The sequence below is a fragment of the Cetorhinus maximus genome, chromosome 6 (assembly GCF_964194155.1).
Source record: "Cetorhinus maximus chromosome 6, sCetMax3.hap1.1, whole genome shotgun sequence".
Lineage (NCBI taxonomy): Eukaryota > Metazoa > Chordata > Chondrichthyes > Lamniformes > Cetorhinidae > Cetorhinus > Cetorhinus maximus.
The window spans coordinates 42,253,057-42,275,696 of NC_135884.1; the positions used below are offsets into that span (position 1 = coordinate 42,253,057).

At 41.0% G+C, this 22,640-nt stretch overlaps 1 protein-coding gene across 10 annotated transcripts in view; it reads right to left on the reverse strand.

Annotated features, from left to right (window-relative positions):
* The window catches only part of magi1b (membrane associated guanylate kinase, WW and PDZ domain containing 1b), a 457,254-nt gene that overhangs the window by 230,715 nt on the left and 203,899 nt on the right, over positions 1 to 22,640 (reverse strand). Inside the window, exon 2 of one of the 10 annotated variants that reach the window (XM_078543665.1) lies at positions 572 to 630. The exons of the other annotated variants lie outside the window; for them this stretch is intronic. Coding sequence (XP_078399791.1) covers positions 572 to 575 — 4 coding nt within the window. The 5' untranslated portion in view covers positions 576 to 630. The remainder of the gene's footprint in view (positions 1 to 571; positions 631 to 22,640) is intronic. 10 annotated transcript variants of the gene reach the window in all.

A 22,640-nucleotide genomic window follows, 5' to 3' on the forward strand; every position in this document is an offset into this window, starting at 1 on the left:
GGGATTACACACTAGCAAAGGGGAAGGGTGAAAAGAATTCTACATTTGAGGTACGATAAACATTGTTGATGTATGCCTTTCAACACAACTTTAACCAAAGGAAATGATCTAATATTTATGTACAGTTATAAATTAAATTCTTCAACTTCAGTGGTGTAAACCAAGCCTTAGCTCATTGGTAACATTCTTGCCTCTGGGTTTAAGCTCCATTCCAGAAAGTCAAACACACAATCTAGGTTGGGACTTCAGAGGAGGTGCAGTACTATCAGAGAAGCATCATTTGGATGAGACATTAACTAAAGGCCCCACTTGCCCTCTTAGGTGGATGTGAAAGATTGCATGCACTTTTTGAAGAACAGCAAATAATTTCTCAAGGCATGCTGGACAATATCTATCCTTCAACCAACATCACCACCATAGACCTGCCTCCCAGCAAGGAGCCCTTAAAGGATGAGAGAGAGGTCATGTGGGGAAAAGGGTGTAATTTTTTTCCCCTGAGCTTATTAATATACGTGGCTTTTTAGATCAATAAGGCCAACTTAATTAGTCTTGATCAAATTGAGCCACTCACTCATTTCTAATTGTCTTCTTCATTATCAACAGATACTTGTTTCAGTTTTTTGGTTTTGCCTGGAAGCCAATTTTAAAAAAAATCATTTATAACTAAAACAGTTTATTTAATATACATTTTCACAAAATATCCCAAATAGTTCTTTAATTCTTGATGTAATTCTTTGTGTTCAAGGAATTAAACTAACGCAATTAAACTGTACCTCAAATACAGAGTTAAACTGATTTTACTTAAATTATTATGTTTTTCTAAATGAACAGAAAACCCAAAATCCCTCGCACTCAGCTTTTAAACAATTCACCTTAATTTCGTATATTAACTGTAAGCAACATTTAATTTTGTCAACAGGGCTGTTGCGGAATGCAGCCACCAGTCAGCATAATCACAGTGTAATGCATCGTCTTACTCTTTAAAGTTGGTCACATTCTCCTGCAAGTTATTGCAGACTTGAGGTGTTTATCTTTACAAACTCATACAATGAAGCATTGGGTAAAAACACTTTCCCACTTCGGTCATTTATTGTAAACATTGAGCATTACCCAGCTTTACACAGTGAAGTTCATTCTGCTTTAACACAACAGTGGTGGAAAAGTTCCTCTATGTGCTGCATTTATCCTACAGGCAAAAACCATTCAGATACCATGATTCAGCACATGGTGGAATATTTAGCCAAATGCATCTCGATCCCATCTGCAGAAAGCAACCTTCAACTCTCCAAAAGCCACATTTTATTGCACCAATACACTTTCTTCCATTTCACACACTTGCATCCTTCTCCCTTCTGAATGTCAATTTTGTGCTCATCTATGTCTGTGTGGCACCTTGGGGAAACAGGTACTGGAACTAGATTGAAACTTCCCAAACTAATTTTGCATTGGGCTCCAAGTGTATGAGCCTTTATCCCATTGGTCAAAGTAGAATTGACACTCGGTCCAAAAAAGCGACACAGAAATTACAATTAGGAATTAAACCAGTCGACACAACTGGTCCATGTTCAAGTTAATTCGTAGTAGCACCAAACTTTTTTGAGCATTATTAAAACTCATTATGCAAACTCTGGTTGAGAAATTCTAAATAGTGGAAATACGTAACTGATTATTTATTTTTAATATCCCAGCAATATCCTAATATGGACCAAAATGGAAATGCAGATTAGAAAAAGTCTGCTAATCATCATGATCAATGGACTTCAGTAGCAAATTTCGTTGTGTGGCATGCTGCAGAAATTAGATTTAACTAATTGAAAGCTTTCAGCTCATAATCTGGATTGACATTCCAACAATGAGTTAAGGAAATGAGGAGATGTAGCACAGCGGTAATGTCATTGGAGTAGTAATCCACAGGTCCAGCCTAATTCTCTGAGGACATGGATTCAAATCCCGCCATGGCAGCTAGTGGAATTTAAAATCAATTAGTGAATCCAGAATGTAAAGCTGGACCACGACAACCATCATTGATTGCCGCAAAAACCCAATGCCCTTTAGGGAAGGGATCCCGCCATCCTTACCTAGTCTGGCTTACATGTGACTCCAAACCCACAGCAATGTGGCTGACTCTTAACTGCTTTCTGCAATGGTCTAGCAAGCCACTCAGTTCAAGGGCAATTAGGGATGGGCAATAAATGCTGGCCTTGCTAGCGATGCCCACATTCCATGAAAGGAGAAAATGCTACATTATTAAAAATGCCATCCTTAAGCTGAAATATTAAACTGAATGAGCTGAGCTAATAGATGAGCTATTAAACTGAAGCCTGTTTGCCCTATCCAATCATTGTGAAGAGTTGAGAATACTTCCAGAATCCTGGCTAATATTCCTCTCTCAATCAATATCAGCAAAACTATAGGCCTACAGGACATTCGTCTGATTGCTATTTGGGAGACTTGAATTTGAATTAAACAACTCTGAATTGAAGTGTTGACTGTATTCAGGACAACTTACTTAAAAATTAGACTGTTCAATTCAAAATAGAATGTGTGGTGCCCTATTACTTGAGGTACCAACTTCATGGTTTCAATGAAAAAAATTTACAATGTATTCAACAAAAAGGATTCATATCATTGAGAACAATTTGTATTTTGTTCTTTGGCAGAACAGGTTAATAAAGCAATTGATAAAGTGTATGGAATCCTGAGCTTTATAAATACAGTACAAAAGCCAGTAAGCTATGCTAAACCAGCAGAGACAGGATTTATGTTTTATTATTGTCTGTGATCAAAGTGTTTGTACGTGAGGTGTGCATGTTTTCTCACCCTCAGAGTGTTTGTCCCAGTTTAAATAATTTGAACAGCAAGCTTTTTTGAGAGTTTTAAAATAAGAAAGGTTATTTATTACCCCACACTTGCCCTGGAGGTTTAAAAACGTGACATCTCACACACACCATCATTCACCCAAAGATTAAATACAGATGAAGGAAAAAACAATACAGTTACAATTTGGGATTATTTCAGTCTCTTTCATAGCAGGCCTCTAGGTTCTTGGATGAGTTGATGCTTTGGCTGGAGTGAAGGTCTTGAATAGCAGAGGATTCTCAGTAAGCTACATGGTTTCTTGAATTGCCAGGATTTTGGTTCTCTGGAGAACTTGAAGTTGTAACAGGTTGGAGAGAGTCCTTCTCCCACTTTTAAGGTATTGCTGTTTATTACCTTGGTTGCTTAATTGACAGCTGGTCTTTCTGTCTCTGCAGAGCTGACTCTTGTTTTTAAAAACAGGCAACAAAACTTAACAGAGCACATGGGTGAGACAGTTAAATGTCCAAAGTCTTTTTTCTAAATAAAGTGGCATGTTAGGCTGATAAACATCCTGTGTTGTGCCTTTTCACACTTTGAGAGTTTGAGACAGCCAAGATCTTTGTGTTTGGATGAGGGGCCATCACAGTACAATGAAAGGTCAATAGGATCCATTTCACATTCGTCTGACACCCATTGAGCTTTGATGTTCCTGGTGAAACATGGAGACGAGTTGTCTGCAAATCCCATTATGTGTAGGTTTTAGTCCATATTTATCAGGGGTATTGGCCACAGACTTAACTGTCTACAGTTCAAGTGCCAATTTTCACATAGTATGCTGTAGCCATCTTAGTAATTGTTTGCAGTATTAGGGTTTGTTAGAGTTAATGTGTGGTACTATGTAAATATTACCTCCCATAATGATGAGGTAAGAGAACACATGACTAGGAGAGGAAGGGGGGATGGTCATGGTTTCAGCAGTGTAACACCTAGCCATGGATAGCTGTACATCATTTAGTTGTATAAAATAAACCAGTTGTTGTTTGAACATCTCAGTAATCATTCCGAAGCTAGGCTAACCAACATACAACACTTGTGTTCACTTTTTTAAATATAGCTTTAAATTTGTAATATCTTCATGCCTGTACTAGGCATGTCACTACATTAAATAAGTTTAGCCCCCAGCTGGATTATTGTGTTCAATTCTGGGTGTTACACCTTTGGAAGGTCATGAAGGCTTTGGAGTGGATACAGAAAATACACAGTAGACTAGTTCTAGGGATGAGCAATTACAGTTATGCAGATAGAATAGGGAAACTGCTTTTTTCTCCTTAAAGCAGAGAAGGCCAAGTGGAAATTTGATAGGGTGCTGAAAATCATGAAATGTTTAGATCGCATAGATAAAGAGAAACTGTTCTCAATGGTTTATGGGCTGATAAGCAGAGATTTAAGGTGATTAGCAAAAGAAACAGAGGCAATATGAGGAAAACCTATTTAAGCAACAAATAGTTGGCATTTGGAATACATTGCCCAAAGGACAGTGAAAACAGATTGAATCGTAGTTTTAAAAATTGGATAAATAGTGAAGGAGAAAAAATTACACAGATGGGGAAAGAGCCAGGAATCAGACAGCTGGATTGCTTTTCGAAAGAGTTGGTGCAATCTTGATGGGCTGGTCTCCTTCTGTGTTACACTATTTCTGACTTGTTGACACAGAAAAACTACTTCATTTGCTGACATAGTAACAATATAATCTGTATAATTCAAAATTATTCATTATGTGAAGCATTTTGGGGTGTGTTGTAATAAAGCACTATACGAACCCATGCTTTATATTATTTTGGACCTCAGTTGTAGCACAATTACATTATATACATATTGAACTATGAATGAAAAATCTAACAGTGTCAAAAGTAGGGAAGTTAAGTACTCAAACAGGAGGCTTTTTTAAAAAAACAGTGAACACCAATGTTGTTGGCTCAACCCTCTTAGCTCTATAACTACATACAATGCTGGTCAGTTCAGGGGAGAACATCCTGTGCAGCTTACGTTCATAGTCACTGTTCTTTTGCAATTGACCGTTGCTTCAGCAATGTCTGAAAACTCCCCTTCTTTAAAGTGGCTATTTCTTATCTGACGTGGTATCTCCTAGTGTGAGTTCATATCATATTTTGTTTTTTGATGCTCCTGTGAAGTGCCGTAGGACATTTTATGATGTTGAAGATGCTATTTAATTGTTGTTGTTAGAGAAGCGATGGTTGAGAGGAGATTTGATAGATGTTTTTAAAATCACGAGGGGGTTCTAGGCAGAGTAGATGGGGAAAAAACTGTTGCCTTTGGCGGAGAAGTCAAGAATCAGAGGGCACTGATTTAAGGTGATTGAAAAAAGAACTAAAGGTGGGATCAGGAAGTATTGTTTCACACAAGTGGTTAGAATCTAGAATGTGCTACCTGAGAATGTGGTGGAGGCAGATTCAATTGTGGCTTTCAAAAGGGAATTGGATAAGCATCTGAAGATAAAATGCGTAGGGTTACAAGGAAAGGGCAGGGAGTGGGACCAACTGAATTGCTCTTGTGGAGAGCAGGTGTGAACTAGATGGTCTGAATGGCCTCTTTCTGTGCTTTAGCCATTATATGATTCTAACCCTCTCATCACACTTCCAAGCAAAATTGGTGAAGCCGAACACAAAATATCAGCAATTCGAATCCTGAGTCGTAAACTGCATAAGCTTAAAAATTATGCAGTGATTGAAAATAATTTCAACCAGTGCCAGATTGCAGAAACAACTGGTCAGAACACAGCTACTCTCAATACAATTTAATTGCAGAATTATAGATGAGATGGTGATTTTCTCAAACAGCATGTGTGCCATTAATTGCTTTGCAGCTTACAGCTAACCATGTGAGCTTGATTATTGAGAATACGGAGTATGTTCTACGGGTTTCCCCACATCTGCGCTGCATCTTATTGGGTTGCAAAGCTGCAGCCATGTGGAAAATGGGTTGTAGCAAATTATTCTTTTCCATACAATATCAAATAAACCATGAACGAAATTCAAATCTACAAATTTCAATTACTCTATGATTTAAAAAAACCACAATGCCTTTTAAACATCATTCTTACAGATCTAAAATGATGAAATAAAGAATTTCTCCTGCTCTCTTGAGGTCATGTATTAGTCTGCCAGACCTGATGATGACAGATAACCTGCTGAAAGCGTGGGGTGAAATATCTTGCACAAAGCTCTTCCGTTCCACAAGCAGAACCGTTGATCAAACGAACCACCATTTGAACTCCAATCAACTCTGACAACATCCAATAGCTTTTGCCTTCCAATTATTTATTGTTTTTGGTTGGGCTTTTATGTATGTCACAGTAAGGAATTTGGTGGTTAACACAATGATTTCTCCATTCTGGGCTCCCAGCATCTGAATCCAACATTCCTAAATTAGAGATAATGCAGCGAGGTGCAAAACTTTCTCAACTCTATTCCAACACTCAGACTGGCCTCAGCAGAACATTGCACACTGCAACAGAGAAGATTTTTTGAACTCCACGTTTTCCATTCTTAGCTCATAAAAATTTTATCATCACATTGTTTTCACCACCCTCCTGCTTCCTGGTCTGTGCCAGAATAAGTTCCACAGGTGGTGACAGCCCCCCTGTACCTCATTTAAGTGGTTATTCCTCATGCATAAGCCTAAACAATGACTGCCGGATGACTATTTGGCTATGAAAAGCAGTGAAGGCAAGGTCTAATACTTGTGGAAACTTACTCTGGCACAAGCCAATGGCTTTATTATAACTAATCAAAAGCTATCTGCATATTCTTCAGCACAACTGTCAGTGAATAATAATAGAAACAGAGAATCTGTTATTATTTTCCCTACTTAGCCCAGTAGTGCTGATATGCCTCAGTGCAACTTTCTTGTCATGGACTAGTGATTGATCTTGGGACATTTCTGGTCTGTTCGCCTCTTCCTGGGTATCTAATCACTGAACTATTTAGCAGACTACTTTAACCGACCTCAAAGCCTCTCTAAGTTAAGACTGCCAATTTAGTGCCAAACTATGGGCAGTTGTGGACCATGCATCATAGAAACTGGATGAAAACTGGGAAAGCATTGTACACACAGCTGACAAAGAGAAGATTTCATCCCACGGTCAGGGTTAGCACATGTCTCAGAAGCATTAAGATAATAATGGATTAACCCTTTGTGTTGATCAGTGCACCAGGTCTGAACTTCTAATCAAAACTCAATTTTTAAAACAATATTTGAAGTTTAAATGCATACCTCAAAATAGCCCAGAACAAAGATCAAAGTGAAAATAATTTGGTCCAGCTGGACAGCTGCAGACAAATAGCACTACATGTTTTTGAAAAGTTGCTCTATCCACAGCTTGAAACTTGTAATAGCCATCCAATCTTTCAGGTTACTGCATTCTGACTACATACTTTATTAAACAGATTTACAACTACACTGGTGAGGCGCATGGCCAGCACATTAACAATGTATTGCAAATATCACCAGAAGCCTCGTATTGACCATGTTACTGAGAGATCATTTATCAAAGCAGCATAATAAGCACAGTTGCTTCTATCAGTCTTCATACACAAGGCCTTCAGCAAGAACTCTAGATTTTTAAGATAAATCTAATAACCAGTCATTTTCCACAGTGGTTGATCTTGCAATATACGAAGTGTGATGGTAAAAGTGAGATACAGAGTGTACAACATGGCCCTCAAGGAACTGGGAAAATATTTTATATTTTAATCAATCATTTGAGTTCAGTTACATTTACTTTAGTGATTGTATAAGTATTGGAACATTGATTAGATGTGTGATAAAGGCTATTTTTCAAATTTAATATGATAAAGGTTTTAGGGCATACCAATGTTTAATTTAATACAGTATACAAAACTTGCACAATTAAAAATGGGAGGACAAAAAATATTGCGTGGCTCACCACTACCTTCTCAAGGTCAATTAGGGATGGGCAAAAAATGTTGATCTTTCAAGCAAAACCCACATCACAAGGAGGAATAAAACGAAATCATTATATTCGATGCCTAAGGGGTAGCATTTAATTAATGGAACAGTAGTAATGTTGCAAAAGCAAAATACTGCAGATGCTGGAAATCTGAAAGTTTTTTAAAAATGTAAACGCTGGGAACAGCAGATCTGCAGCATCTGTGGAGAGAAACAAAGTTAACGTTTCAGGTTGATGAATCTTCATCATAACAACGTTGGACTGAAATAGCGGTGTTTTGTCAAACAACAAAATGGGCACCAATTTTTGGAAGATTTTCCCTTCCCTTACTCGCGCCTTTATTTTTTACCATTTTTCGCAGTTTGGAACTAATTCACTGCAAAATGAACTTGCATATTGTGTGAGAGAAGAAATCAGAATTTGTGGTCTAACGAACAAAGAAAAAACAAAAATGGCAGCTATCTGATGTTCTCTGAGCTAGTCATCAGTATAGATTTGAGCTAAATTATGACAATAGTTCATAGTTAGTCAAAAAATATTTTCCTTGGAGGAGCAAAGAGAGAAACTTGAACTTAATGGAGTTGTACAGTTACACTGAGAACTTCGAAAGTGTGGTTTGACACTCAGGTCTACCCTTTTTTTAAAATATAAACATACACTGCTTTTACTGCACCCACAATTTCAGAATGAGGATTCCAAGAAGCAAAACGTTTGGTAGAACACCACAATAATATAATTATATTACAGAAAATACACAATACCATGATTTATGAAGTTCACGGGAGTAAAAGGCATCTAGTGCAATACATTCCAGCAATTTTATAGTACTTAATTAAAAGCAAGGTAATACACAATGAGAAGTTTATTTGGATGAACAAAAATAAATTTGAGCTGAAGAATTCAACAAGAACACTTAGTCCCATGCTTAGCTCCAACCTGTATTCCAGTCTCCTACAGTCTATTGATATTTTGATTGATAAATTCTCTTGTAAATTTAACAATATCAATACCTAGAAAAGATCCCATGTGTAAGATCAACACCATATTGAACTTAACAATAAATTGTAAACAATGGCTTATCATTTAAAATCACATAGGTGATTACAGATGAGTCCCGCTATTTGGCCCACTGTGCACATCTTTCCAAACACTTCATTACAATGGCTAACTGACATGAAAATGAGTTTTTCCCTCCACTACCTTACCTAGTAAACCAGTTTGGACATTACTCATTATTGAAATAAATAAGTGCTTCTTGATATTTGTGGTAATTGGATGTATAGTCATTCCCTCCTGTCAATCACAGGTCACGTGATGTACTGTTGGGGCTCCGACCAGTGAGCCCTTAGCGTGGGAAATCCGCGGGGTGGGGCTTTTCTGAGGAGAGAGCTGGTCGAGTGTGCAAGCACTGAAAATGTCTCTGTAATAAAGTTTAACTGTTTCTCAATGAAAACAATCTGCGCCATAGAGTATCACAATATCCATCCTGAATTTGCATTTCATTATTTTGTACTTGCGATCACTTATCCTGCAGCTGTGGTTTAATTTGAATTTATGCTTTAGGTTAACTTGTCCTGTTCAATGTAACATGTTTCATATCTGAAAAAGGTCCCCTCTCATTCATCTCCTTTCAAGGATAAAGAGTCCAGTTTTCTCTCATAACCCTAACATTGCAGATTAGCAATGTGGCCTTCCTGTGCAACCTTCAGGGTTTGGATGTTTACCTCGTTCACCACAACTCAACATGATTCTCAAGAAACAGCCTGAAAAGTGCTTCCACAGGATGGTATCACCCTCCACATCCTTTTTTATTTGTTCATGGTTTGTGGGTGCCGATGTCAAGGCCAGTATTTATGGTCCATCCCAAAGTGACCTTGAGAAGGCTGTGAGCCGCCATCTTGAACCACTGCTGTTAGGTAGGGAATTTTACCATTTTGACGCAGGGATAGTGAAGGAACAATGATAGAGTTCCAGGTCAGAGTGGTATGCGGCTTGGAGGGGAACTTGCTGGTGGTTGTGTTCCTATGCATCTGCTTCCCTCGTTATTCTAGGTGCTAAAGGTCATGGGTTTCGAAGGTGCTGTAAGAAGAACCTTGGTGAGTTGCTGCAGTACATCTTCTAGGTGGTACTGCAACCACTGTGTTCTGGTGGTGAATGTATAAGGTGGTGTTTGTGGTGCCAATCAAGTCCTCTTCCTCCTGTTGAGTGCAAGGGTCCTTCTCCTCGATCCCCCTTCTGAGTTGCGGTGACTGCACTGACTTCTCCCAGAATGCTTCTCAGTCACTTCTCACTACCTCCCTCTGTTGGATGCTCTTCCTCCTGTTGAGTGCAAGGGTCCTTCTCCTCGATCCCCCTTCTGAGTTGCGGTGACTGCGCTGACTTCTCCCAGAATGCTTCTCAGTCACTTCTCTCTACTGCCCTCTGTTGGATCATGTGCAGCAACCATTCATGTGGAACTTTATCTGTGACTTTCTGGAAGTCTATTTATTGTATCACAGCACGCCCTAGAATATCCATTTGGATGTTACGTCCTCAAAAGGATCAAAGATGATGCTGGATTTCTTCCTTCTGAAACTGTGTTGGCTGCCTTTTACTGGGTTGATACATCTCAATTTAATTCTAATGATTAATTCCACTATTTTGATAGTCACTAATTGAGACCAATAGTATATATTTGCATCATATTTTTGAAAAGATGTGCCATTTTTGATCATTTTCAATGTGGTAGATCCGCCCCAATCCCATCCCACATTTACTGATTCGCTGTAGATGACTTTTGATACTTAGTAAATTTCAGCTGAATAGATTACTTGTCTCAGTGTTTAAGGAATGTAAAATCTCCCTTCTATATTATCTAACCATGAGTTTATATGTGTAATCTGTTTCTACACAAATGGAAGATTATTCTTCAGACTTTGCACTTTGATCATCTCCGTCCGCAAGATTCCCTCAGAGCTGATTCTGATGGAAGGTCATCAACCTGAAACATTGGGCTAGATGGTCATGGAGTAGGGAGACTCAGTGGACTTTTAAAAATGGTGGACTTTTAAAAATGGTGGACTGGATCAGATTCTGGGATTCCCATTCCCCCAATTTTCGCCAACGCGGAGAAGGGTGAGCGCACTGAATCCACACCCTGCACTCCCAACATGGTCGGCTCCATTGCAGGGATAGACATCTCCAACCCCTCACAATTTTCATGGTGTTGGGCCAGATTTCTATCACTCGTGGTGGAATCAGAGGAGTCGTGAGCCTTAGTCAGGACGAGGGAGCCTTTTGAAGCTAACTTCAAAAGGTCTTACCCATGCCAACTCATGCTCCCCCACTCAAGCCAATGGCCCCTCATGCCCTCCATGCCAATTCATAACACATTGATGCCCATTCACCCAGTATGCCCTCTGTACAGAATCTATAAACCCTTTGGTAACGATAACATGCGTGGAAAAGCTTTAAAAAAAAACTGCCATTCATAACTTTTTTAAACTGCTGTTATTATAGCCCTATAAAAGTGTCAATCCACCAGACATTTAATGTATCAATGGCAGATACTACAAACACTTGAAACCTCTTTATCATGTGTAAATAAATGAGCAATTGACAAAATAGATTGAAGAGAAAAAGCTGTCGATCAAGCAATGTTTTCCCTTATGTGCACCTGTTGCAACAGACAAATGGATGTCTGGGCTTTCAGCCAAGCGTCATTATGCATTCTTGGCTGAGAGCTCAGGCATCTGGAGATGTGAGGGCTGAGGGCTAGAGGGCCTAATATTGAATAAAACACCTGGGACACAGACCCTGAGAACTGAGGATGACCTTTTAGCCAGCCTGCCTCAGCAGTCAGCAGCCTGTGGCTGCCTCCAAACTGTTTCTGAGGTTGGTGGGCCCAACTCCAGCACGCACCCAGCCCCATGCTTCCCCCCTGGAATGAAAATTGCACCTTTCTAGGCACTTTCTCCCGAGGTGGACGCACAGTGTCAGAAAATTTCCCAACTCACAGTACAAATCTTTAACATTAAAATCCAGCCCGTTAACTCTATTTCTCTCCGCACAGATGCTACCAGGCATGCTAAGCATATCCTGAATTTTCTGTTTATTTGAGATTTGCAGCACCCGCAGTATTTTGGTTTTAGGTTTTAAGGAATGTCTTAACAGGAGAGAGTGGTGGGGAGGTTTTGGGATGACATACCAGAGCTTAAGACCTAGAAAGCTGATGGTCCAGCTGCCAGTGGTAGAAGTTTATTCAGGAAACAGCTAGCCATTATAAAAAGGTTGGATGGATTGGTATTTTGGAAATTAAATGGCCTGGAAGGCTTTCTCCTCCAATGTTATCTTATGTTCAACAGTTCAGATGCATGGGCTTCATGAGAAGCTGTACTTCTATAAAACTCCGCAACACCAACCTTTACAGCCTGATGTGAACATTTCACAAGATATTAAATGACACAATCTGCTAATCCATTGGCTTCCAAATCCAATAACAGCAGTTAATTTAGCAGCCACACTTACGTACTGATTTGCAATCTCAATCTTTGTCCAACATGCTTTTAGAAATCTCTGAACACACAGAAGCATCCATCACCATCTGACCTGGATTCTATTTGTAAGTATTTAATAGCCATTGAAATCAGTCCATTAGATAGATAAGTTACCATATGTCAATCACTGGATCTTCGCATGGCCACTCTTTTCACATTAAAAATGACACTGCATTTTAATTAACATGTTTCAATTCATAATTTGTAGAATTTAAGGCACCAGAAATTTAACCCATTATATTATGTACTATTTTTCATTGTTTCAGGTAGGAGACAAATAACTTGGTTAATATCAGGATGCAGTTGTGCCAAATACAACTGATAGCTTTTGGCAATTTATTTCAGTTAAAACATGCCCCCAGAACTATTGCTTCCCTATGACAGAATTCAAGCCATTGACCAGTTATATGGATTGCTGGGTAAGGCCAAGGATGCTTGGTGCAGGAATGCTATTGAAACAAATGCCATTCAAATTGACAACTGACAATGAGGCAGGACAGTCTGTGACATCTGCCTTACCTCCAACAATCCACAGTCCCACAACTAACCTACAGACTTTGAGCTGCCAGGTTTTTTTTCCAGTCTTTTGTTTTGAAGCTTTTGGTCAACTAGTGCTAGATTTTTAGTTGACGTGTGATGAGATTAGAGCATCTGCTGCAAAGCTGTATCAGTGAATTAGATATAAGAGTTCAGATTAGATATAAGAGGGACAAGAATAAGGTGGGCAGAAGCGAAGGTAAACCCGCACAAAGAGTTCAGTGTGGCACCTGGGTCACTTTGACTCCCGGCCCTCATTCGTCCTCATGTCAGGATGTTGACACCTGGCTGTACCTGAAGAAAATAACATGATCGTTGACAGGCAGGTTAGGGGTTCATGGTCAGACTGCTGCTGGGGATCGAAAGAAATTGGCCTCAACAAGTGGGGAGCGGAGGGGAATTGGTAAGGTTTCTGAACAGGAGAGAGCCTTTTTTTTTTTACACATACTATTTTCACTATAGGTGTCAGGAAAATAAAATAATTTTCATAATGTTATTGGAATTTATTGTAAGGTAGGAATAGTGTGTGTCCGTGTGTGTGGGGGCTTAATTGAAGAAGCAAAACAGTATGTTTATTTTTCCCAAAGCTTACTGATAAAATTGGTACTATGAAAGATTTTTATTATTAGAAAAGAAGAGTTGAAAAGACATATTGGGACAATGGGATTTACATTGAAAAGGGAAAAATCTGTATAAAGGAGATGAGGCTCTGTGTAGGAAAGAAGGCATTCTAAGATCTGCCAAGTGTGAAACGTCTCCAGCCGCTAAGCCCCAAGTTGCTGTCTACACGAACTGAAGTGAAGAAAACTCACTTTGAATTCGACTGTTCAGGGTATCCTGTTTCTTTGCCTGGGTCTTTTAAAATCTAGGTGTTTTACGGTTGCCTTAACGGAGGTGTAACTGGGAGTTAGATTACCTAGGGGAGCTAGGAGTTATCATAGTAGTAATTTGTAAACGCATGTATGTGCTTAAAATAAGATTTTTTTAATTAATAAAGGCTTAATTTAGTTTTGTAAGAAACCTATAAGACTTTGTGGTCTTATTACTACTGAATTCAAGGCACGCATCTCGAAATAAATACAAATTGTGGCAGTTGCTTCAAGTTTCCCTCTGGGATTTGAACAACTCAGCATTTACCATCCACTGTGCCATAACAATAGGATTCATTGGCTCGATACAGTGCATAGTGGGTGAATGGGCATGGAAGTGCCATAGCTTGGCATGAGGGGGGAATGAGGGGCCACAGAAGGTGGGTAGTGGGCATACCTTGGCATGCAGGGTCTTCAGGGGTGTTTGGGAAGCGTATCTTGGCATGGGGTCATGAGAGCCCTTAGGGTGGGGGCAGGGTGGAGGGTTGAGGGCTGGAGAGCCTCTGATTTTATTTTACCTGGGACAAAGTCCCACAGCACAAGCAAGCCTTTTAAATAACCCACCTCCTCACCTGGCAGCCCCTCTGGCTGCTTCCAAACTTTTTCCAGGGTCAACTGGCCCAACCGCAGCCCACACCGGCCTGTACCCTACAATGAAAATCCTGTTCTTGCGGATGGGTCAAGCTGGGAATTTTTCCAGCTCCTACTACCTACCTCAAGGATAAAAATCCAAGTCTCAGTGTCATTACTTCTAAATCTCCACTAATTAAATAAGACAATCTCAACTGAAATGTCAAATATTACACATGATACTGGTACCTAGTTTCCTTGCCTGTTTTCTTCCCCTCTCCTTTTGATACTGTTGACCCCTCACTGCTGCTTGTTTGCCTTTCCAGTATGTCACCACATGGCCAATAATCCATGGCAGGATCTTGATGACAGCGGCCTGTGTAACAGCGGAGGGCAAAAAAGTTGAGTCCTTTCTGGTTTTCCTCTCCCCATCATTGAAGTGCTGAGGCCAATTATAAACCCCCGGACTGGCACCACAGTTGAGATCCACAAACTCAATATGGACTGATCTTCCTGCCTTATTGCACCGGTTGGCAAGTGGACCGAAGAGTCATCACTGTCAATTTTAACATTCGGGTAAATAATGTTTCCAAAATCTTGTTATTTACTTGCTAGTCAGAAATTTACCTCCAGGATGTAGTTTGAAATAATATAAAATTGTCATTGCAACAGTAAAACATAATCTACAGTAATAAGGACAGTAACTAGCCCATGAAATTAAAAACACGAATGAATTCACCATATGGAGTAGATACTAAAGCAGAAAATCAGGGATAAACATGGCTTCTTGTCTGCAAGTCCTTTTGTGCAACAAATAAATTGTGTTGCTGCTAAGGGGCCACTTATAATTGCACTTTTTTGCAATAATACAAAGGAAAGTTCTTGCTTACACAGCCAGCCTCTTCAGAATGTACTTTAAATAAAGAACATTGATTTTTCTTTATATTTAGATATTGTAGTAGAGCTAAACACCCTCCCTGTAGAACAGTCTTTGTGCTTCTGTGAAAATGGTGATAATTATGGCTAGCTACTCAATTTTGAAATAAAAGATATGATTTCAGCAGTCCTGTACCATAGCTCATTTAAGTCACTATATTCATTTTGTTGATCTACATTTGTCGTTTAACAATCAAAATATATTACACAATACTGCTGAATGCAATGTAATTTAACATTTCAATGTTCTCAGTATAACAATTATACCGAGTTAACTTCTTTTCTTGGAACTTGGTGAAAAGCACTGAACAGATTTCCTGTCAGGAAACACAACTGAAGTTTTGATCAATAACAATGCAACCGTTACAAGATATTGTCTTGGATTGCCCCTTCTCCATTTTTTTTTTAAACAGTTGTTTTGCTTCATTTTGCTTCTGCCCGCTCTTGGCTTAGATCCTTGGTAAACAGCCTGTTCCTTGGCTTCTGCCAATCCTACTTCTGACTTGGTTCTAGTGGAAACTAAAAAGCATTTGGGTAACTCTGCTTCCATCGAGGAACATCCAGCCTCCACACGTACATCCAAAGAATATTTCAGCAAAAACATTTTGTTGAAGTAAAAATTGGGTAAGTTAACAAAAACCACTGCACTGCCAACTCTATAAAACCCAACAATATTCATTAATTAAATAAGAGAAATATTCATTCAGTATAACCAAATCAGTGTCAAATAACTTGTCTTTTTTCATCTCATTGACGTTCCTTACAAAAGTCAAATCTTCAATTCTGACTTTAAAAGTTCCCCATAAAAATGCTAAATGCTATTGATATGTTGGATTTATTTTGGTTTGATTGCTTTTACAATAGATGCAATGTTAATTAACAATATCCAATGTAAAAGTCATTATTGGTTTGGGGAAGTCACTCAACCTGAAGGCCTTGATACCAATGACTTCACACTGAGGACAGACAATGAACCTGTATTCATCTGTTTACTGGGTGTCACTCATGATGTGTTGAGCATATTTGATCAATGTTGCATTATGGGATAACAAACTGTTCTCAGAAATTGGCTTCTAAATTTAGATTCCCATGATTCCTTGCAGTCTGAGAAAATCCTACTAAATATGCACTTATTAATTCTTCATAAACTCAAGGGATTATAGATTGCATCCTCAAAGAATCTTAATGATCCTTATATTATCCACCAAATCCCTCTTGACGTGAACATGCATTTTTCTGTATGCTAACTAATGTTTAGTCAGGATCTGGTTCCTGAACATTACAGCAAAATAATTAAGCTGGAGTTTTTCTATCCACAGGTGGACAAACAACTCAAAGCAATCAAACTGAGGAATTCCTCTTTTCACACAAACCAACTTGAATATTGAGGCATTAAACCTAGGCCTGTCTGCCCTCTCACGCTGGCATAAAAGCTGGGGAGTTCTCCTCTGTGTCCTGGCCAATAGTTATGTCACGATCAATATTAAAACAGATTTTTTCTGGTCATTATCTCATTCCTGTTTGTAGAAGCTTACTTTGCACAGATTGGTCACTGCGTTTCCCTACGTTACAACAAAACCACATGTTTGGGACATCTTGAGTCATGACAGGCGCTATGCATGTCTTCATTTTCCTTCCAGAAGGCAATATCTCTGTGCACATAATTTCAAAAGTACTGGTAGTCCTTCTGTTACCTTTTCCAAATGACAATTCTTCATTGTCACACCCTGACAGTGAGGTAAGTCCAATTTCTATATATATACATGCAGATGTAGTTTCCAGCAGGAATTAACGGATACTGACCAGGAGCAAGAATTCCGGTTACACACCTTCCACACACCAATCCAGAAGCACATGAACCAATTGCAACTGTCCCACTGCTGTTTTGTATTAAGGCAGCTACATCTGGTCAGCCAATTTGCCTCAAACTCAGGACAACCTGATTTGTTATTGCTTAGCATCGCATGATGTGGTACAATATGAACAAAAATTACTGTTGCAGTAGTTGGGATCACATTCCTGCATTTCCAATCTTACTGGATCAAATACTACCCCATAACAGGATTCACCACGGGCCTGCTGTTGCCTGCCTCCTAGCAACTAGTACAAATGTAAACTGGTGAAACCCTGGATAAGGTCATTGGCCTTCATAACTGCAGAAAACACTTAGTCTAATGGAACTTCTAGAAAAGGGAAAAAAAAAGGAGGAAATAGAGGGATTTCATTACTTCAAAATTGCAAAAGGCAATTGCCTATTTTCACACTGGAGGTACAACACATTGTACATTGATAAATGCTGCAAAGCAGTTATTATAAATTCGGCAACTGTGATTAGCTTGAAGCTAAAGTGCCTCTATTTTTCTTCCTTGCAAATAATTAAGCAGAAGACATTCAGCACAGCAGTGCCTTTGGTCCTAGCTGCCAAGAAAGCTGTGTTTAGCAACACTAAAGATGGCAGCAGGCAGACTGAGCCCACCGTGACTTTACTATAAACAATGTTTTGACAGGAGCTAACAGCTGGATTCAAATCTGCTCCTGTCACAAGAATGGCACAATTCTCAGAACAATCAAATTCTCCAGGTCCTAGATATTTTTATAAATGTTTTTATTTGTCTCATTAACAAAAGTCAAATGATCAACTCTTAAAAGTTTTAATCATAGTCAGACACCAGTGATAAAGTCTATGCCAGGCTTGTCTAACCTTTTTGCTTGGGTGGAGGGTGGGGGGGGTGGGTGGTGACGGGTGACATATTTCCTTTTTTATTTTTTATTCGTAATGAAGAGGCCGAATTTCGGAAAGATGAGGTTTGATACAACATTAAACTGAATTACAAATGAAAGTATTAAGAAAATAAACATTTTCTGAGCAAAAATAAAACAATGTCATAGCAATAAAATGTTAAGTTAAAAAAAAGTAATTAATAAAAATGACCAGAGTGTAAGAGAGTCAGAGCGTGTGTACCAGGCTCACTCCCAGCCTCAGAGTACTCACTCACTCACCCTCACCCAATCTGAGTGTGTGTGTGTGTGTGTGTGTGTGTGTGTGGTGTACTCAGTCCCAGACATACAGTCGCCCTGCCACACACACGCTCTCTCCCTCCCTCACTCACACACAGTGTCTTTCCCTCACTCACTCACACACACACGCTCTCTCCCTCACACACACATACACACGCTCTCTCCCACACACACACACGCTATCCCTCACACAGACACACACGTTCTCTCCCTCTCACACACACGCTCTCTCCCTCTCACACACACGCTCTCTCCCTTTCACACACACTCTCTACCTCTCACACATGCACACTCTCTACCTCTCACACATGCACACTCTCTCCCACACACACACGCATGCTCTCTCCCTCACACACACACACACGCTCTCTCTCTCTCACTCACTTACACACACACACGCTCTCTCCCTCAAACATACACTCTCTCCCTCACACACACGCTCTCTCCCACACACACACACGCTGTCCCGCACACAGACACACACGTTCTCTCCCTCTCACACACGCTCTCTCCCTCTCACACACACGCTCTCTCCCTCTCACACACACGCTCTCTCCCTCTCACACACACGCTCTCTCCCTCTCACACACACGCTCTCTCCCTCTCACACACACGCTCTCCCTCTCACACGCACACTCTCCCTCTCACACGCACACTCTCCCTCTCACACATGCACTCTCTCTACCTCTCTCACATGCACACTCTCTCCCTCACACACACACACGCACGCTCTCTCCCTCACTCACACACGCTCTCTCCCTCACTCACTCACACACACACGCTCTCTCCCTCACACACACACACTCTCCCACACACACACACACGCTGTCTCGCACACAGACACACATGTTCTCTCCCTCTCACACACACACTCTCTCCCTCTCACACACACGCTCTCTCCCTCTCACACACACGCTCTCTCCCTCTCACACACACACGCTCTCTCCCTCTCACACACACACGCTCTCTCCCTCTCACACACACACGCTCTCTCCCTCTCACACACACGCTCTCTCCCTCTCACACACACGCTCTCTCCCTCTCACACACACGCTCTCTCCCTCACACACACACGCATGCTCTCTCCCTCACTCACACATGCTCTCTCCCACACACACACACACTGTCCTCTCCCACACGCATGCTCTCTCCCTCTCACACACGTACGCTCTCTCCCTCTCACACACGCACGCTCTCTCCCTCTCACACACGCATGCTCTCCCTCTCACACACGCACGCTCTCCCTCTCACACACGCACGCTCTCCCTCTCACACACGCACGCTCTCCCTCTCACACACGCACGCTCTCTCCCTCTCACACACGCACACGCTCTCTCCCTCACACACGCACACGCTCTCTCCCTCTCACACACGCACGCGCTCTCCCTCTCACACACGCACGCGCTCTCCCTCTCACACACGCACGCGCTCTCCCTCTCACACACGCACGCGCTCTCCCTCTCACACACGCACGCTCTCTCCCTCTCACACACGCACACGCTCTCCCTCTCACACACGCACACGCTCTCCCTCTCACACACGCACGCTCGCCCTCTCACACACGCACGCTCGCCCTCTCACACACGCACGCTCGCCCTCTCACACACGCACGCTCGCCCTCTCACACACGCACGCTCTCTCCCTCTCACACATGCACAGGCTCTCTCACTCACACATGCACACGCCCTCTCCCTCACTCACGCACGCACGCTCTCTCCCTCGCTTACACACACACGCGCGCGCTCTCTCCCTCACTCACACACACGCGCGCTCTCTCCCTCACACACACACGCGCGCTCTCTCCCTCACACAAACACACATGCTCTCTCCCACACACATACACACATGCTCTCTCCCACACACACACACACAACACACACTCTCCCACACACACACACAACACACACTCTCTCTCTCTCTCACACACACACACACTCTCACACAAACGCTCAATCTCCCCAAATGCCAGCCTCTTCCCAACCAACCTCCTCCGATCTGGGGCTCCACAGTGTCTCACCACCAGGCTCTGGCGCTTGCGTTCCCCCACCACCTCCTCGAAAAGAAAACCTCTATCCAGAAAACTCACCACTGCTGGTGTTTGCTGCTTCTCCAATCAGAGGCTCACTAGTAAGCCTATCAGGAGCAAACACGGGACAGGAATGGCGTATGATTGGAGGAGCAGCTCTTCGCAGAATCTTCCACTCCAACTTACCTGCTTGACCGGCATTTTGAAAACTAGCTCTGGGGCCCACACAGAATAGCTTCGGGGGCCGCATTCACGGGCCAACAATCGCACAAGCCTGGTCTATGCAGTGAAGAACACATCAGGAACCAACCCCAACTAGACACGATCATGAAAATATCAATCTCCAATGTAAAGGAACTCTTATTAGTAAACAACGTGTCTTTGAATGTGCTACATAATGCTGCTGAATTATAAGGTACAAGCATCAGTGTTTTCTTTTCAATATCCCTGCTAATAGAACTGGTGTATATTTATTAAACAAAGTAGTTAGAACTGATCTTTTTTTCCTTACTGTTAACCCTTGTTTAAAGTCGTGAGTGGTTCAAAAATGAAATTATCACTAAGGTAATCCACAATTTGGAGCAATATTCAGATGTTTCCCCAGGTTGCAATTCCCATGGTTATGCTAGGACCAAAAGATAGCACCAACCCTTCTTCCCCCATTACCACCAGGGTGGTTGACATTACATTGAGTACTGAGGGAGTGTTAAACTGTTGGAAGTGTCCTCTTTAAATGAGATGTTAAACCAAAGCCCTATCTGCTCTCTCGGGTGAACATGAAACATACCATAGAACTCTTTTGTAAAAGAGCAGGGGGATTCTCTCTGGTGCCAATTTTTTTTTCCTTCAATCAATATCACTGAAAAATAAGAGTGTCTGGCGATTATCACATTGCCATTTGTGGGACCTTGCTATGTGGACATTGGTTGCTGTAACTCCTATACCACAACAACGTCTACACTCCGAAAGCACTTCATTGGCTGTAAAGCATTTCAGAATATCCTCAAATTGTGAAAGGCACTACATAAATCCAAGTTTTTTTTTTCCTGTCTTCAGAGTCAGCAGTGTCAAAAGGAGAACACCTCATCTACAAGTAGCACTTTTAGCAAACCTCTGACTTCTGTCTGCTGGAAATTCTGAGGCCTAGCCTGTCGCAAGACCCTTACCCCAACCCTGCTAAGGGCCGTCACAGCCTTTCAGAATTTTCTTTTCCCAAATGAAAGTTCTTTGTGATTCCAGTTGCTGTTTTAGATGCATTCATTCATTTTTTTTTAAATGCACATAATGTTTTGATTTCATATTACAATCTATAGCTAAATTGCAAAATGTTCAGCAATTTGGAAAACAGAGATGTAGAACTGGTTGGAGCATGAAGAGCAAGCAGACACTGGTGGTAGGATGTAATCACAGTGTGACCAGTTAACATGGGCAGTTTCCATTATGTTAATGTTACGACTCACTGGGGATACTGCACTGTAATATCAAACCCCATTGTCCCGAACTGCAACAAATGTGAAAAGTTTGACCAAACCACCAGATTGCCCCAATTCTACCCAACTTAATTTAAGTTAACAGAATACGAGCAGCAGGTTTGTAAACTTAATAAGTAAATAACTGTTTATGGAACAAATTTCCTTTCGTGGCAAAACCAAGAAATATGAATTGCTAATTTCTTTTGTAATCCCTTCTTAAACCACACACACGCACACACACAGGATTTTAAGGGTGAGATAAAACAGTTCAATAGCATCAATCCGGAGGACAGGATTCGATGGGTTGATTTCAATCAATGTCTTCCAAATTCCATTCAGTTCTTGTTGATGACACAAGGTGGTCTTCCAGCACTTTCAGTCTAGAGTTCACTGGTTGAGCACTTGCTTTTCAATGTCTCTAACAGTGATTTTCCCCTTTGTCTCTTGACAGGGGTTTTCAGAGAGAGAGCAGGTTATAAAGATATAAGGAGAGAAAAAACAGCTAGCTATTATTGTGGAATTACTGGAATCTTCCACACACAGGAGAAAGAGGTTTTAGATCTTTTTCCTTTCAGGGTAGGGGCTATTCTGCGCTGCTCTCACACAAAACCTGGTCACCTGGTTAGGAGCCAATTAAAATGCTGTTGTCAGACAGCTCCCTTGGTCCAGGACTCCTTTCCAGCACCACCCTGTCTTTCATGGCACACTGTGTTCAAGGACTGCAACATTGTATATATCTTTCATCCTGTTCCAGTGGACATGTCTTTCAACCTGCAGCCATTGTAATTCTAATTCACAGTCCAACAGAAATAAAAAGATATGTTCCTTACATTAGGAATATGTAACTTCATGATTCATATGTTTTAGGCATAAAACATTTTAATTGAG